Source organism: Solea solea, chromosome 6 (genome assembly GCF_958295425.1).
Source record: "Solea solea chromosome 6, fSolSol10.1, whole genome shotgun sequence".
Classification (NCBI taxonomy): Eukaryota; Metazoa; Chordata; class Actinopteri; order Pleuronectiformes; family Soleidae; genus Solea; species Solea solea.
Genome location: NC_081139.1, coordinates 7,264,231 through 7,280,809, shown reverse-complemented (window position 1 = coordinate 7,280,809; position 16,579 = coordinate 7,264,231). Strand labels below are relative to the sequence as shown.

General features: G+C 42.5%; 1 protein-coding gene across 1 annotated transcript; it reads right to left on the bottom strand.

Moving 5' to 3' along the window:
• Positions 1–245: 245 nt before the first annotated feature.
• On the bottom strand, positions 246–12,191 carry apcdd1l (adenomatosis polyposis coli down-regulated 1-like). Its single transcript, XM_058632890.1, has 4 exons — positions 11,680–12,191; positions 4,176–4,359; positions 1,934–2,453; positions 246–1,770 (listed from the first exon to the last, which is right to left on the bottom strand). Exons 1-4 carry the CDS (start codon positions 11,756–11,758, stop codon positions 988–990), a joined length of 1,566 nt encoding a protein of 521 aa, XP_058488873.1. The 5' UTR covers positions 11,759–12,191; the 3' UTR covers positions 246–987.
• Positions 12,192–16,579: the final 4,388 nt, after the last annotated feature.

The following is a 16,579-nucleotide window of genomic DNA, read 5'->3' as shown; positions in this document are numbered from 1 at the left end:
ATATGGTTAAAGTTTATGGCTCTGACTGGCGTATTTCGACTCAATGAATCTGGTAAAGACTCTAATGGCCCACAATTTTGTAGTTAGCTTTCCACTTTGGCCCAGTCTGCCGACACCAAACATTGACATTTAACATGTTAGCATACTGATGTTAGTAGTATGTAGGTCAAGCCCTGCTGTGTCTGTGTAAAGAACCTTGGCTTACAGAGCAAAGTATTTGTTTCAAAGTTGGACTTTACACAATATGTTATGAAAAGTCATTTTTAATATACATAGACAATATTCACTTCTTACATGGAGACAATACTAAAATATTAGACAGACATCTTTTTTAATCAAAAAGTACGATAAAAATGGTTAAAATAAATATTCCTCTGATTAGATTGCTGATGAAAAGACTAATGCACTCTTTTTGAAAGAGGACAGAGATAAGGCCACAAACCACACCACAGTGGGATTACACCAAAAGGGATATAGCATCTATTGGAGTGCATTTTCTACTTCTACTTCATTTTCTGCCCAGTATGTTTTTTTAAAAAAAAAAGAAGAACAAAAAGAGTTATATACAAAGTGCATTAGTCATACTGCATCATGAAGAGTCCAGTGGAGTTTCCGGGTATTTCATTCGATGTAGAAATAACTGATCCATGTTTGAGAACTGTTATCTTGCTGTAGGCAAAGAGGCTTTACCCACACATGTGAAAAAGGAATGATCTGTTTTTGATTGTGGTTTTAAAGAACTATACATGTATTTAAGATATTGAAATTATGCCACTTGTATAATGTTGGTTGTTTATATAGCTGAAGTTAAGAGTCATTAAAGTGAACCTAAAGGCAGCACCTGATAGCCAGGGATCAAACACAACAGATTTCTCTTGAGTGCCTCATGGTTTTCTTGACTATCACACATGTGGTCATCATCATATGGAAGAAAAAGCTTCCAGAAAATGTCTGTGAAATGACTTCAGCTTGATTTTTGAACAATGTCTAATGAATGCCAGACAAGCTGAAAAGCACAGATCCAAGCAATAGTAACACCAACTGTGTAAGTCTCTCTGTTCCATTGCCTGTTACCTGGACTTGCTTACTGTTAAATCCTGACTCTGAGTGATGTGGGGGCTGGTGGTGAGGCCTTTCACCGCCACTGCAAAGCACCATGGGCGCTTGAAAGGAAGTTGGTCTCTTTTGCGGTCGATCAGGACTGGATCCATCAGTAGGTCTCTCTCCAATGAACAGCAGGGGGTGTTTCCTGTGGTCTGGCTCAAACTTGAAGAGCTCAAACTCCTTATGTGGCAGCTTGATGCCGAGTACTGTGCACCCATGTGTGGGGGTCAAATCCTGCTCCACACCAACCTCCCAGCCTCCAGCCCGACCACACTTCCCTGGCCTTGTCTCATTCAGCAGCTTGGCTGTAGGCTCCTCCATGGCTGTGATTCTCACCTGTGTGACTTTGAAGACAAACTCAGTGGCACCCAAGACTTTGGAGGATGGGTTTCCCTGAGCGTAATGGCCTGAGGCTCTCAACGTGAACATGGGTTGAGAGCAGAAAGGGTCCGAGTAGTGTCGGTAGATGCCCTCCCACACTTGTTGCTCTGGATCAAAGGAGAAGTCTCTAGTAAGGAAGAGGACAGTGGGACGCGTTTCACAGCGCTGGCTGACCCAGCGTCCAGCCAGAGAAGCAGAGGCTGCAGACCTGCGAGGCAGCACTGGGGGGCGCTGCTCTGAGGAGCGGTACACCAGAGCGCACACAGGGCAGGGGTGGATGTGATGCTGCAATAAAGAAGTGAGAGGTTAGACTGTGTGAGGATTAATTGGTATTATTCATTGTTCATTATCTATTGCTTAGCCAAAGGGCGAACGGCAGGGTTCACCCTGGACAGGTTGCCAGTCCATCACAGCTCCAGCATACTGGGATCACATTCAAATGTCTTACCATGGCATTCTGCAGTGGCTGTTGGTATCCTGTCGGTCTATAGTGAGTTCTCTGAGTCCAGTCGGTGTGAATATCTCCCAAAAACAGCTCCTGGATTTTCCCTCCGTGGCTGTGATGCTGCATCTCAACTCGAATTAGACCCAACTCCATCATGGAGAAACCCAGTGCTGCAAGACACCCCCTCCCTGCCCGGGTGTTGTACAGTTCATACAGCTTCCCAGGCACCACTCGACCCAGAGTCAGACCCACGCACACTGGAGGCAGCCCAGAGGCCAGTCTCTGCCTGGCTGCCACGCTGTGGACAACAATGCCCACCTTGCTCAGGTGAGGTTCAGCTTCAGTGCCTCCACTGGTGATCCAGGAGGCCTGGCGCAGGCGAAGCTTACCCCAGATCAGGAGGGAGTAAGCCGGATCCCCACAGGTGCTGTCGGTGTAGTAGTGCTGCAGGGCCTGGAAGTGTCGGTTGGGGTGAAAGGTGTAGGAGCGGGTGAGGAACTCAGGACCGGGTCGAACCTCACACCTGAACACAGCAGGATTAAAAAAATTGAAAAAAGCAGATCATGTTTGATAGATTGTGACAGATTGCTTTAGTTTAGTTTGCCACTGTATTTAGAGGTGGATCACATGATTAACATAAGATCTTATCTAGTCCATATAGTGAACATTCACAACTATTCTGAGCTATTAAGTTGTTATAAACCCCCTCTTCTGAAGCTAACTCCTCCCAATGCCTGAAGTCATGAAGTCTTGAGGAGACTTGATTGAAGAGCTCAGATGTTCCTTGTTGATCTGCATTTCAAATTGATTTGATTTTGAGTCACGGTTGATCAGAGTTGTACATACATTATCTCTGGGGTTTCTGGATCATTTTAAGTTATGTATTAGCTGACTGGACCATTATTAACTTATGACCATTAACATATTAACACATTTTGTAGTATTTATTTGTATTATTCCAAAACACTGGTGTGACAAAGTACATTATGTTTGTCCTGTGGACTTCATCTTCTCTCAGTCCCAGTATACTGCCAATGCTGCTACCTTTATTATCTTTAGAAGACTTGGTGAAAATCATCCCTTGTCTCAAAATTCTGACCCCAAAAAAACACATTTGAATATTTTTTCTTATCAGTACAAGTGGTAAAATATTTGGTTAGACAATCTTGTGGAAGACCATGTAAGTGCAGTTTTGACCTTTAATGAGGCTCTGCAGTGATCAACAGGCTCTGCCATTTTAGAATAGAATAGAATAGAAATATGAATGAACCCTAACAGTTGACACAGCTGACAGTATTTCAAACCTTTTTTTTTGCTATGGACAAAGATTCAGGATCTAGATCACAGGTTTCCTTGCTGATCAGGAGCTATTGGCTGCACCTGTGTAATTCTCCCACAGCTGCAGGCAATCAGCCCGGCTGTTATATAGGCAGGTTGGAGTTTCCCTGTTCTGATGCTTTTGTCTCCAGAGACTTGATATGTTCACTTGATTTTCTGTGGGGGTTTTTTTTTGTTGTTTTGAGGGAAAGTCTGAACTGTGTTTCTTCTTTGTGTTCATCCATTTTATTCCTACTCTGTCCAGGGACAGTCATTTGTCTTTCTTACTTTCCCAAACTCTGGTTTTGATCCTGAGAAATACTAACATTTTGAACTGCATATCCTCCACTCAACCAAAGAGCATATGCTCAGGTGTTTAACCAGGCCTTAGGGGTGACATCCCTTTTATCCACACACCAGTGTTACAAACAAAAGCAGTTGGGCACACATACTCCCTATGTATCTACCAACCTAACCTGAATCCACTGACACAATTCTGCTGCCAAATATAATGATGGCTCAAGTAAAAGTCACTTCCTACAATTCCTCAAGTCCAAGGAAAAAAAGCCCTGGTCATATCTATATTGATGAAAATCCTAGAAAATTATGACATTTCTTGCAAAGGTTTAACTGTTCAAAGAGAAACTGTATTTGAAAAATGAGGTAAAAACAAATTAAAGTGTCAGTGCTCCTTGGCGTTAATCCTACAATTCTCTGAAACTGTAGAAAATGTTTTTCCCTTTCAATAATATTTCCCCAATATTTTATTTCTAAAACAATCGTCCTGAAATCTTCCATTTGCTGTGACATCTGGTAACTGTGAAGATTGTCCTTCATTTCTGTATATCCTTCTGTACATGAGATCAAATAACCTAAGTTGGAGAATGACTTTAATTGTTTATGCTACTACAACTTCATGAAACGTTACCTTGTTGACACCCATGTGCCGTCCAGTCTCGGGGGGACATCTGCTGTGATTCTCACTCTGTCCTGTGGGTGGCGGTTCTGACAATGGGGCACCCAGTGTAGACCTTCACTTTGGTTGGAGGAGGAAGTGAAGGAGGCTGTGGGCACCTCCCATAGTTTACTCCCAGTCCCAGCCACAAACAACACTATACAGGAAAGAAAAGTCAGAACATGGCGAGTAAATAATCACATTAGGCTGAGTTTTTTGGGTGGATGTGGGAAAGAGGTAAACCACAACTATTCCGTTCAGAGATCATTATCTGCCTCCTTTATCACAAAAGAAAGGGAAAACATTCACATCTTCATCCTGTTAGATCTAAACACAATTCTGGTTGACTGCAGGCTGCAATTTGCTCAATTTTCCATGTAATAACTCTGAGCTATACGTAACTGTGAATCAGGACGTTGGCCTCAGTGCAGCCAGTTCTGGCTTGTCACTTCAGTCGGCCTGCAGCTGCAATGCACAGGCCTTGGTTTTACATTAGCTTTGAGGCAGAAGGTATGTGTGTGTATAGCTAAGTGAGTGTGCATGAGTGTATAGAGGTTGTACGGTAAATATACACTTGGAACATTGGGATAAATCAAACGGCAGGTCGCTGACAGCACCACCCAGCCAAGCCAAATACATCTGTTGATAATATGACTCAAAACACTGAATGGTGATGAATGTTCTCGCCTGACTTTTCCCAAGCAGTGACAGTTAAGTTAATCTAAATGAATGCATTATTCACTCTATAACATTTATTGATGTCCACATCTGGAGAGTGTCTGTCTGTCACCGGTCATCACTGCACTTTGAGCCCCATCCACACAAAACCCAGGTGTGTGCGATACCGACAACAGCAGAGGTTGAACACTTGAGTCTCGTTTCAGGAAAGAGCGCCATGTTCTAATCACATTTAACACAATGAAACAACCTGTTCTCCAACTGAAGCGTAACTTATATTATGTGTGCATCATTGTGCATGCCTTTGGAAAACTATGGTTTCAGTCTCCTGATTTCACTCTGACGTTTCCTCTTGTTTACCTCCCATACTCCACATTCTTCTGAATATTCATTTTTACAATTAAACCTTCAGACAAGAATGTGAGGACAAGTGTTTCCACCTGTGTCCAGTCTTAGGGTTATGCTCAGCAAACAATTCCATGATTAATTATGTTTTCTGAGAGTGATGTCAATCAAAAGAAATTCAGTTGGCAGCTGTTTTTGTGAACCAATCAATTTTTTTTTCAAAATGCATATTGATGACATCTTCCTGGGCACTCGGCCATTGTAAAGGCAATATTTGACTATTTTATATATTTAAAAAACCCCAAAACAACATAAATAAACACAAATCTTTCATAAATAAACTAACTGATTTATCAATAAAAAAAATGGAGATAATCAATAAATACAATCACTGATATTGACTTTGTTCCCTCTTTTGCTGCCTCTTTTCCCCACAGCTGTCACATATTTCCTCTCACTGTCTAAGCTTTCCTGGGATGGACAGTTTTATGGTAGTAATCTCACTCCAGTTCTCTCTCTCTTGACTTTAAATGCACATGGGAAGCATATCACCTGTTGAGCCTGCTGTTGAGCTGGGAGTTAGCAGTGGAAGTGTTGGCTGAGCCGATGGAGCTGGAGGAAAAATGAGGACTTTGGAGCAGAACAGTGTGTAACATTGACTTGCTGTTGGATTTGTTTTTTGGGGGTTAGAGGCTGCGAGATGGAGACTGACTAACTGGCGTTTATTAACCTTGGTAATGTCAGAGGGAGGATATTTTTCATCCCCCTCACTCTTGCAACGCTTCCCATATGCTGACCAAAACCACAGACATGTGTGCAGCTTCCTACCATCTTTCAACCTGACACGCACGCACACACACATTCATGTGGATTCTTGGAGGACACTCAGACAAAATGCATTCTAACCCCTTACCCTAACCTTAACCATCACCACTAAATGCCAACTATGCCAACTGAAGTTGTGAAGACCAGCCAACATTGTCCTCACAGGGTCAAAAATGTTCTAATGAAGTTGTTTTGAATCAGAATTTGTCTAAGCAGCCTTCAGACATGTACACACACACAGGTTCATGCAGCTATCCTCTTAAGGACTCTACATTGACTTCTATTCATTTGGACAGGATAAGGATGCCTTATAAGAACCTTTATTGTTTGTGAGTCTGTCTGTGTGATTATATGATTAATCAGACTTTTTTCCTATCTGGGACATTGAAACATGTTTGCAATTCTTCCCCTCCCAGTGATGTGTTTGCTCTGTGTCACTGCTGCGGGTGAGGGAACCCAGTCAGTTGGACCCAGCTGCTCTCCCACCGGAGGATTCAGAGCAGAAATACTAATCAGGATCAATAAATTTCCACTGCTCCACGCAGGTCATTCAAATTGGTCTGTTTTGTGTTATCCAGTCACTGTATGTGATGGGGAGTCGATTTTGGCTCCCAATATTTGAATTTCTATTTTTGCCAAAGCATTTCTATAGAGTGATTCTTAAGGTCACTTGTCATTCAGCCCCCTCACTCTCTTGGATCTCATTCCAATTGGGCATATGGTTGCGTTTACTAAAAGAGTTCTCATAAAAGCAGAGCTTAGTAAAACAGAATTGCTCATTGTGGGGTTTTAAGTATTCTTCTACAAAAAGGCCTAGGCCAACCACAATTGAGGCGATGTTGTAATACGTATGATAATATCCAACCCCCATCTCAATTTGGAAGAGTTGGGGGACTATTTAAGTTGATTCATTTCCTACATTGGCTGTCAAATATCGTTAGTTTTAGCCCAAAGTTTTTCCCACTGATTTATTTATTCGCCATGGACTCTAAAATGTCCCACTGACGCAGTCTGCACCTCCCTGTCACTATGTAGTCCTCTGATTCAAGAAGCATAGTTCATGTACTGCTACTAATGAAACTCAGTGGAAAACTGATTTAACCCTGATGTGTTCAGTGGCCTTCAACTTGATTGTGGACTGTGTGTAGAAATGAAGTTCACCTTGAAAACATGGTTTCAAAATGCATTTGAGTGTGTAAATATAATATAATATATACCTAATATATATCTATACTGTATGTATAGACCCTTATCCTTCCTAGTTTTCCCTCTCGCAGTGTCTAAACTCACCCACAAGGGGTCAGCACAGCAGCCCGGTGACCTGCGTGTGGTCTGGATGGGCAGTCTGTCATCACCACCACTGCCAGTGGTCTTTGCTCCGTCTAACTGATGACTGGCCAAAATAATCTCCCCGAGGCTTTGGGCTTCCATATATTCATCCTGTTTCCACACACGGACAAATATGCGCACACACGCACGCACGCTCACACAAACACACTGCAGTGACTGCACACATTGATGCACAGTAGACTGCAGAAGGGATGCCATTTATGAAAGACCTCCAGGCGTCTCTCTGTTTGTTTGTTTGCATTTGTGATTACGGTTTGGCAGCCCGTGGTCTCCTCTCTCATGTCTCATCCGCAGAGCCAAAGTCTAAAGTCTGAAAACCACGTCTTTATTTGGAGCTTTCCTGTAAAAACAAGAACCAGACCCAGGTACTTTTGATTCCGGGCTTACAGAGGGCTTGACATTTAAGTCAATCCAGTGGCCCATTCATTAGAGAGAGATGCCTTTGTCTGCTTCATCGTTTTCATGGTTGTTTCTGCTGAGGCTTTTAAGGGAGAGTTACTGTGTAACTTGTGACAGTGGAGACAGTGGAGGTAAAAGAAAACCTGTTTTGACCTGGAGAAAATGTTGTTGGTGCACTGAGATGATGGGAAAGCCCTTTATGTTCCAACATTTTAACTACTTCCTCGTGTGGTTCCTTCTTCCCCCCATTTCTTTCAGTGTGGCTAGTGTGGCTACCACCCCCACTACGAACGGTAAAGCCACTCTCAGCTATCTTTGCTTCAGTGATGCAGGACAAACTGTCCCTGAGGTACCCGTGCCCTCCTCGCCCACCTCTCCCCTCCCGCGATGAAACAGCTGTGATGTTTACGGCTCATTTCTCGTGGATTGATTTCAGATTCCTCCCTCCTCTGTGTCTGTTAGTGGTTAATGAGGTGAATGAAGTTCGTCAGGAGGATGAGGGTGAGGGAGGGAGGCAGGCAGGCAGGCAGGGTGAGGCCTCTTCATGTGCCGTAATGACAAGATTAGTGAAGTGCATGTGTTTGTTTTGTGTGTGTGTGTGTGTGTGTGTGTGTGTGAGCAGAGAATACAGTAGCTCACAGATTGCACACATTTTAGTTGACTGCTGGACATTTTTCACAGTTCACACTTGGCTTTTTTTAGGCTCGCTGAGTCACTGAGTGGTCCTACACATCTTAGATACATGTGTTATAAGACTATCTTTTTTTTAAAAATGTGTTCTTGCTGTCCCTCGGAGTGATTTTAATAAACTACGTATAAGGCCAGAAAACAAGGCAAATCAAACACACCCGAGAAAGTCAAAACAACTTCTCTTGCTTCTCCTACCATATTAATCATTTTGCTCGTTTATCCTGTGACCCCATTTAATCTGAATAAATGCCACAGGCTGAATGAGGCCAAACTATTGTGCTGTAGTTTGCAGGGAAAAAGAGAGTAACGTTTTGGGAAATGTCCAAATAATTTGTGTACAAGAATTGCATTGCTTCATCTCATGACTCTGTAGAAGGGTCTCTTGCCCAGGGTTTGATTACTGCTGTTACATCCGCCAATGACATTATGTTTTTGGCTGCATTTGTCTGTCTGTCTGTTTGTTTGTTTGTTTGTTTCTCTGTGAGCCACGTAACTCCATAAGTAAAGGACTAGTTCTGATGAAAGGATGTACAGTAGGTTACGGCTCGAGTAAGAAATCATTAGGTCGTGGCAGTGATCCATTCACGGACAACGTTACAGGATTTAAAAACAAAACAAAACATTTGTTAAGCTTGATAGATAGAAGAGAGTACTGACACTGTGGGAAACTGAGCAGCCTTGGCAGATTTTTATGCTTTACATACTAGATGGAAAAAAAAAACCTTGATTGGCTCTCTGGTGGGAATCCCCCCCCCCCCCCCCCCCGTTTACATCACATATTGATGAATACAGTAATTTATCAATCACCCGACATGAAGCTGCAACCAGCTGCATGTGTCAGACAGGGTCATCACACACAAACATTAGATGCAATGGAAAGATTTGATTTATAAAAGATTTTAAAATAAAACAATAAGTTTTTTTTACGTCATGCTATGCAATTTTTTTGGTCTAACAAGGTTTTGTGTAGGCCTCATGTTCAGGGCAGTGACGCAGTTTTTGCTTATTCACAAATAAAGCAGCAGATCAAACTTGCAAATCCTAAAACTCTTTACGTAATAACATATTACACTACAGTGTTGTGCTTCAGCATCTCTCTCTCTCTCTGACTCTCTTCGCTCCACACTTACAGCCAAAGTCAGGCAAGGGTCAGGTTGATTTGGTAGATGTTAGAGAACATGAGATCTGTTGTGTTATTCTAACCCTCAGTCTAACCCCTTTCCCTTTTTGGGCTTTAACCTCTGTGTCTCTCCCTGACCACGACCATCCCTCTGTCCCCTGGAACAGCACATGCACGTTTGCTGTTGTCTTTTCATCACAGCGTAAGCCGGTTAATCCCGCAGCCTTGTATATTTGAACAAGAGATCGAGCAGGCTTTGCCCAGTGGACGCTGCTGCCAGTTCCACTGTGGTTACTGAATTCTGGCTCCCGATCTCGAAGCAGCAGAACGTGATTGTCCTGCTACATAACATATCACATGCTCACTACGAAGGAAACCGCTGCCACATCAAGCCTACGCATCCACCTACTCCAGCATTTTCTTATCTTTTCATCCTTAATCGCTTAAACGTAAATTTCAAACAAAACAAGCAAAGTTCTGAGCACCAGTGGATAAACAATGGCTTCCATCCTCATCCTTATATATTTTAGGAGTGGATTCCTCATTATGAGCACTTGGCATTGTGATATCTGCTCATGGGAATCAATCCATCCAAGATAGCGGACAAGGGAAGTTGATGGTCCATTGATGTTGTGGAGCTGCGATTACATCGGTTTCACCTTAATCCAAAAAAACCCTTTTGTTAGGAGGTGTTTTAACAGATCCAGTCGGTGTCTGTTACACACCATTTGGATGGTTTCCATGTTTTGAAATAGACTGTTGTGGACCGCAGCAGGAATGCTGCATCCAAGGTTTAATTTCAATTAACATTATCTAGGATTGGATCAGAGTTTAAGTTTGGTTTAAATCTCGACTGACCCACAAGGGGAAATTTGCCTGTTCACCAGAACTTATCCAAACATTTATTCTGTGCAGCAGATCAGTCCATTTCTATCTTGAAACATGGGAAACGGCAGGTTGAGATGCACTGTTTGTAGCTTTATGGAGTGATATAATGGAGAAAAAAAGCTTTTTTTTTTCTTTTACAGAAAATAACCATTACACCCGTCAACATTCATCTGCAGAAACACATTTATTATACAAACATTTCCACTGTGATACCTTTGAAAACAATCCCAAATCTGTTTTCAGCATTGTTTACTGTCCATCAGGGGCTCGGCCTCCCCTGTCTCTTTTCCTACACTGAATCATTGCACAGATGCTGTATCAATCTACCAGTATGAAAATACAGCAGCTATTTAATAGTATGAGGTGAGGTGGTTGACTCTATGTCACCTCCCCGACCCATCCCATCACCCTAACCAGCCCTGATGGCCAAGCAGCTGTGCATGTGCTATCACAGCCATGGCGGATGGACAACAGCCTAAGGTAGAGTCAGTAATGGTCGTCTCCTGTTATTCTAACGATTAACATAATGGCAACATTAGTTCCAGGGCCACGCTTCCCTGCTCCGAGGGTTCCATTGTTTAAAGGCAGAGCTCCTTTTCAAAAACGGCACTGGCCACTGCTTTGAAGACGCTCAGAGGAGCAGAGGGCGAACACAGGCTGGGTTCATTCACACATGTCTAACGTCAGCACAGGTTGTGTTTTTATTTTATTTTTTATTTTTTTTACGTGCCGATCCACATGTTAAGGTTTGCAAATTGTTTAAATTGTGACAAATGACATAATAACTTCCTGATAATCATGGGTCTGTCTCTTATAATCTCTTCCTTTTTGTCTCTGCACTCTGCCATGTGTTCTTTTTCAGTAAATTCCCAACAGTTTTGTCACATGAGAGCATTTATCTCATTGTTTTCACACGTGAAAATCTTTGCAGTACTTTAGGGAAAATCTGTGTTATGCACAATCCAATTTATTTATTTTTGTCCTCAGTTTTGCGCGGGAAGTTAAAACATTTTCTCCTGACATGTGGTGTGACAAACTCTGAATACACACTACAGTGTAGTATAGTATAGTATAGCACCAGCTCACTGAACGTGTTGATTCATAGAAGGAATAAAAACAAACTATTCAAATAGCTGTTTAGAGAGGACACACTGCCCTCCTGTAGACAGTGGCTGCACTCACCTTGCCACAGCAGCCACGCTCCCCTCAACAGGTGACTGAAAAGTCCATTTGACATGTTTCCTGCTTCCGCACACTTCATTCACACGCTCTGCTTTGAAAACAAACTTTGATCCCTGGGAAATCCAAGAAACAGAGAGGCTACTTCAGGCAGGATATCACCATGACAGGAACTCATATATAAAATGTCCAGTAATCCCTCAGATGAAACTATGGTCTCCTGTTCACTGAGCTGGGTCTGTTTCTTTTTCTTCTTCTTCTCCGTCTACCTCCACTTCTTGGCTCTCATGGTCTGATAAAAAAGAATGTCCTCAGTTGGTGCCACTTGCTTCATGGAACTTCTCCACACTGGTGCTTCCCTTGACTTGCTAAGAAGAAGACTAAATGCTCTCTCTCTCTCTCCCTCTCTCTCTTTCTCTCCACCCCCTCACCTCTCTCTCAATCTCAATCACACACTGCTGGTTCACTTCTGTGCAGCGCTGTGGCTCTGTTCCACTTGATGCATGTGCAGCGAGTATTTTGTGTGTGTGTGTGTGTGTGTGCAGTCTGGTCTGGCTCCTAGGAGCTGGGGGAACAGAAAGAGAGAGAGGGAGAGAAGGATGGAGGGAGGGCAGAGGTGGAGAAAGTGTGTGTGTGTGTGTGTGTGTGTGTGTGTGTGGAGGGGCGTTTGGGCTCTAAACTTCTTAAAGTAAAGGCTCTGGGGAGCTTTTAGAGCATGGAGCAAAAGGGCAGCAGTAAATAGGAATCAGCACTGCAGCCACGAAATAAAACATATTTCTCACTTACTGTACTTTTAGTGGTATCTCGCCATGTCGACGGGGATTGGGGGGATTGGGGGGTGTTATCACCCCAGTTTTAAAATATTACTCCTGCCACGACCTCAACCCCATGGAGTTAAAAACAATGAATAATCCAAATGCAGCCACACATCTGGGCACACAAAGAAATCCAAATAGGTGCACATAAATAAAATAAGACATTTCCTTGTTATTGACAGACAAACTTTATCCAACAAAGCCTTTATGCAACTTGTTTTTACACAGATACTTTAGTATGCACGCAAAAAGTGATGGAGATCCATTTTAATTAACATTTTCTAATTCCTAAAAGAGGGAATTTAGCATTCCGACGTTTGTCTTTGGTGTTTTGCTGTTAGAATCACATGAAACTATTTTCCTTTTGCTCATCACTTCCTACAAACAAATCGGACAAACGAACATTTCTGACTAATTGGGTCTGTGGAAAATTTGGGATCTCCTCTAATATTGAGAAAAGTTCTTGTGGCGTGAATGTTTGCGATGTGTCTAAATGTTCCAGTTGCTCTGAATAATCCACAAACCTCACTGTGAACAGTTTTCTTTGGAATTATATTCGACTAAAGAAACAGTCCCAATGAAAACTCTTCAGTCAAGTCTGTGGCTTATGTGGGGAACCTGGTTTCTGGGAAGAGATGTTACCGTTGAAGTTTTAAACAACATTTTCTTTTCATGCTGTGAGCGAGACAAAAAAAAAAATCCCATTCTCCTTTATTTCACTTTGTGGAGGATATGATCTTATGGGCAGATATTGCAAAGCATAAAAAAAGGAACGCTCCGCATGGTGAGAGACCATGAGCAGGAAAGCATGTATCAACTTAAGTGAACTGACCTTTTTAAACAGAGAGATTCCACATCAGGAACTATCAAACATCAAACCTGCAGCAGCTGCATACACACAAACCCATATCACACCCTATTAGAAAGACACATGGACACACAAACGCTGCAGTCACGCTGATTCATAGGCTCCGTGTACACATGTGGTCTGACGGTGCTGTTGACACTGTTGACCGCTGTCGAGGTAAAGAAAGGTTTCAAAGTGCCTGCCAAGTGAAAGCTGGCAACACATCTGGGGCGGGTGGGCTGACCAGAGTCCTGGCAGACAGTCAAGGGTGCACACACTCCTAATGCTGACACCACTACACACACAGGCAATGGCCAACGCAACTGGGTGAGTAATTTTATCACTGGTATAGTGTTTTTTATGGCAAGTTTGAAATGCATCATCGTGCTTATGTTAAGGTTCCTTTGCCAATTGTCAGTCGGCCTAAACCTGTTTTCCCTGAGCCATGCATTCGAGTTTCTCACAGTCTTTAGGCCGCAGTCTCAAGGTCAGGAAACATATTACGTTAGAATTAAAGGATAATTCTGCTCTGTTTTTTCTACAATCTTGGTCTTGTTGCTGTAGTTTTCCCCCCATCATCCCAGTCATTAAGAACACCGCACAAGTTAATTGCTGACATTTTTGGAACACTTCATTAAATAAGTCTCGTGAAACCCGAGCAGTCAGTGTGAGGATTGGTGAGGTTCTCGTCTCCTGGCGTTGACTCAATGCCAGGAGACACATCCCCGTTGGGCGGTTGATGAACATCCACATCCTTCATTGGAGCAGTGTGTGCGCTCCACCATTTACTGTCTAATTCAGTATTTTGATATTTCAAAAGGCAAATTAGACATGCACACAGCACAATTTCAGCTCCTTACACAAACAAACAAACAAACCTCTGCTTCTTGTCTATTTTTTGGCTACTGCATGCTACTCAACATTAAAGACAAACATTGAAATGTCTCTCTTTCTCTCTCTGATGTTAGAAAGGTAACAGTAACAGCACAAAATACTAACAATGAGCTACACCCCATGTCTCCCTCTGTGCTATGGTGAAATAATTTATACTTACTTAAGAAATCCCAGCTGTCTAAATATGTTGGCACATCGCAGTTCCAATTGTTCACACATTGCGTTTACTGATTATCTTGCCCATAATTTCTTTTTATCATAAAATAAATCATGTTCATCAAGGTTAATTTTTCATTGGCGACATGATTTAATCTCTTCTACCTCTTTCTCAGGCATCATTTTTTAATCACATTATTTATTAGTGCCACAGAGAAATTGTTTGGGGATGTGAGGTTAGATATTTGGACAATGAAAGTTGAGATTTTGACATCGAAGTTTCCCTGACCCTCATCCATCTGTCCATGTCTGATGTGCAGCCCAGGGAAATTATAACTGGACAAGCGTTGACCAGGCATGGTCCAGTTGGGACAATACATTGAAAAATAAGAATGCAGGATCAGGTGGCGCATGCGCGGAATGCCGGACTGACACAGACCCTCGTTTTATGGAACTGCAGGCGTGTGTGCGTGAACATAACGTGAGCACAACTCTCTGCGGACACGTGACAGGCAAAGTATGAAGAGGCCTTTTTAAATGTTAGTATTATAAACATCTGTTTCTCGCGTTTCAGGTCACAGTGAAACACCAAGAATCACAAATTACCGTGTGGTGAGGGATCGTTTCACTGACGCGGCCAATATCAACACTTTGATTGACAACAATTATGCATGAGCTTGTTACGAAAATGTAAGTTGAGTGATGTATTATATTAATTACTGAGATAATTCAAGCACAGTTGAGTAACAATTAACAGGACAAGACACGTTTCTTCTTCTTTAGATGTGGCGTAGATGATGAGATGTTGTCTGACTGTCTTGCCGGGACAGTCCAATGCTTGTTGTCTGGGCATCGGCGCTATTATTAGGGCCTAATCTGATTGTTGATCAGTGCCTTTGGCTGAGTGCTAACTTGCTGTGACAGACCCCACAGAGAGTGAAGAGGAGGGAGGACAGACGCCGCTGATCTCTGATCCCAGATCTGACAGCAGGCTCCCTCAGGAGGACACGGCCTGGGGTGTCAGCAGCTTTGATCCACTCAGGGTCCTCTCAGGAATGCTCACACACGCACACACACAAGTACCACACTCTGATGTCTATGTAAATGAGTGCACATTTTAATCTCACCCTCACAACCGTTTTCCCTTTCCTGTCTCTAATACACACACACACACACACACACACACACACACACACACACACACACACACACACACACACACGCAGACACACAAATTACTAAGCCTGGTCTTCTGGCACACACATTCAGGAGCTGGCATTAGTTGCTTAAGAACACACAGCTCTATTTTATAATCAAATAATTTCTCAATCCTGTAACTAATACCTCTCCGCCAAGCACGAGCTATCAACTGTGTGTGGCTGTGTGTGTGTGTGTGTGTGTGTGTGTGTGTTTGCTTGGGCACGTATCCTACATATGATACACACTCACGCACACACACGTATGATCACATACACACACACACACACACACAAACGGACTGCATATTCTCACATAACTTTTGACTTAGTTTATTCATGCTGGTCATTTTGTGTTTCCATTACACCATGCCTCCACAATCTCACATCGCCCCCTGTGGGACAAATGAAAAGGAGACAATAAAGGATGGAACAAACTGCGTGTGTGTGTGAAATACGACCTTTGAGTCCAAGTGGAAGTCCAAAAATGTTTCTTCTAAGCTGACGGGTGGAAACAGTAACACAACATGACAACAGAAAAAAATGAATACCATCAGTGGAGCAATACTCTTAATACTTAGTAAAGTTTTGTAATGTCCACTACAGGTAGGCACTGGTTTTCTTTTTTTTACCATTCGGTGCAAACCAAATGTTGTCCTGAATGATTTGAATTATTCAGCAGTATCCTAACTACGTACAAAGACCATGCAGTAGCATTTATAATCTGAATGGGTTATATCAGTGTCAACCCTTAGTGCTGATGCGGTGCATCCATGGTAATTTGCCGTGGGAATAATACACAATGCCTAATATGGACATCCTGGGGGTGTGTGTTTGTATGCAGGTCACATATTCAGGCTTTAAAAATTGTTATTATGTGTTGTTGATTCAAAGTTCTGATTCATTTAGTATTGCATTTTTTGGTTGTGATATAAAGTAGCAATAATTATGCAGAAGTCACAAAATAGACATTTTTTATTTTATTATTGTCCATA

What these genes read in the sequence shown, in the direction of transcription:
- apcdd1l (XM_058632890.1), bottom strand. Translation starts at nt 11,758, where the DNA reads ATGAAGTGTGCGGAAGCAGGAAACATGTCAAATGGACTTTTCAGTCAC. An exon ending in AGCGTGGCTGCTGTGGCAAG is followed by an intron (nt 4,360 to 11,679) that starts GTGAGTGCAGCC and finishes TTTCCTGTATAG; the next exon opens with TGTTGTTTGTGGCTGGGACT. An exon ending in AGCCACTGCAGAATGCCATG is followed by an intron (nt 1,771 to 1,933) that starts GTAAGACATTTG and finishes TCTTTATTGCAG; the next exon opens with CATCACATCCACCCCTGCCC.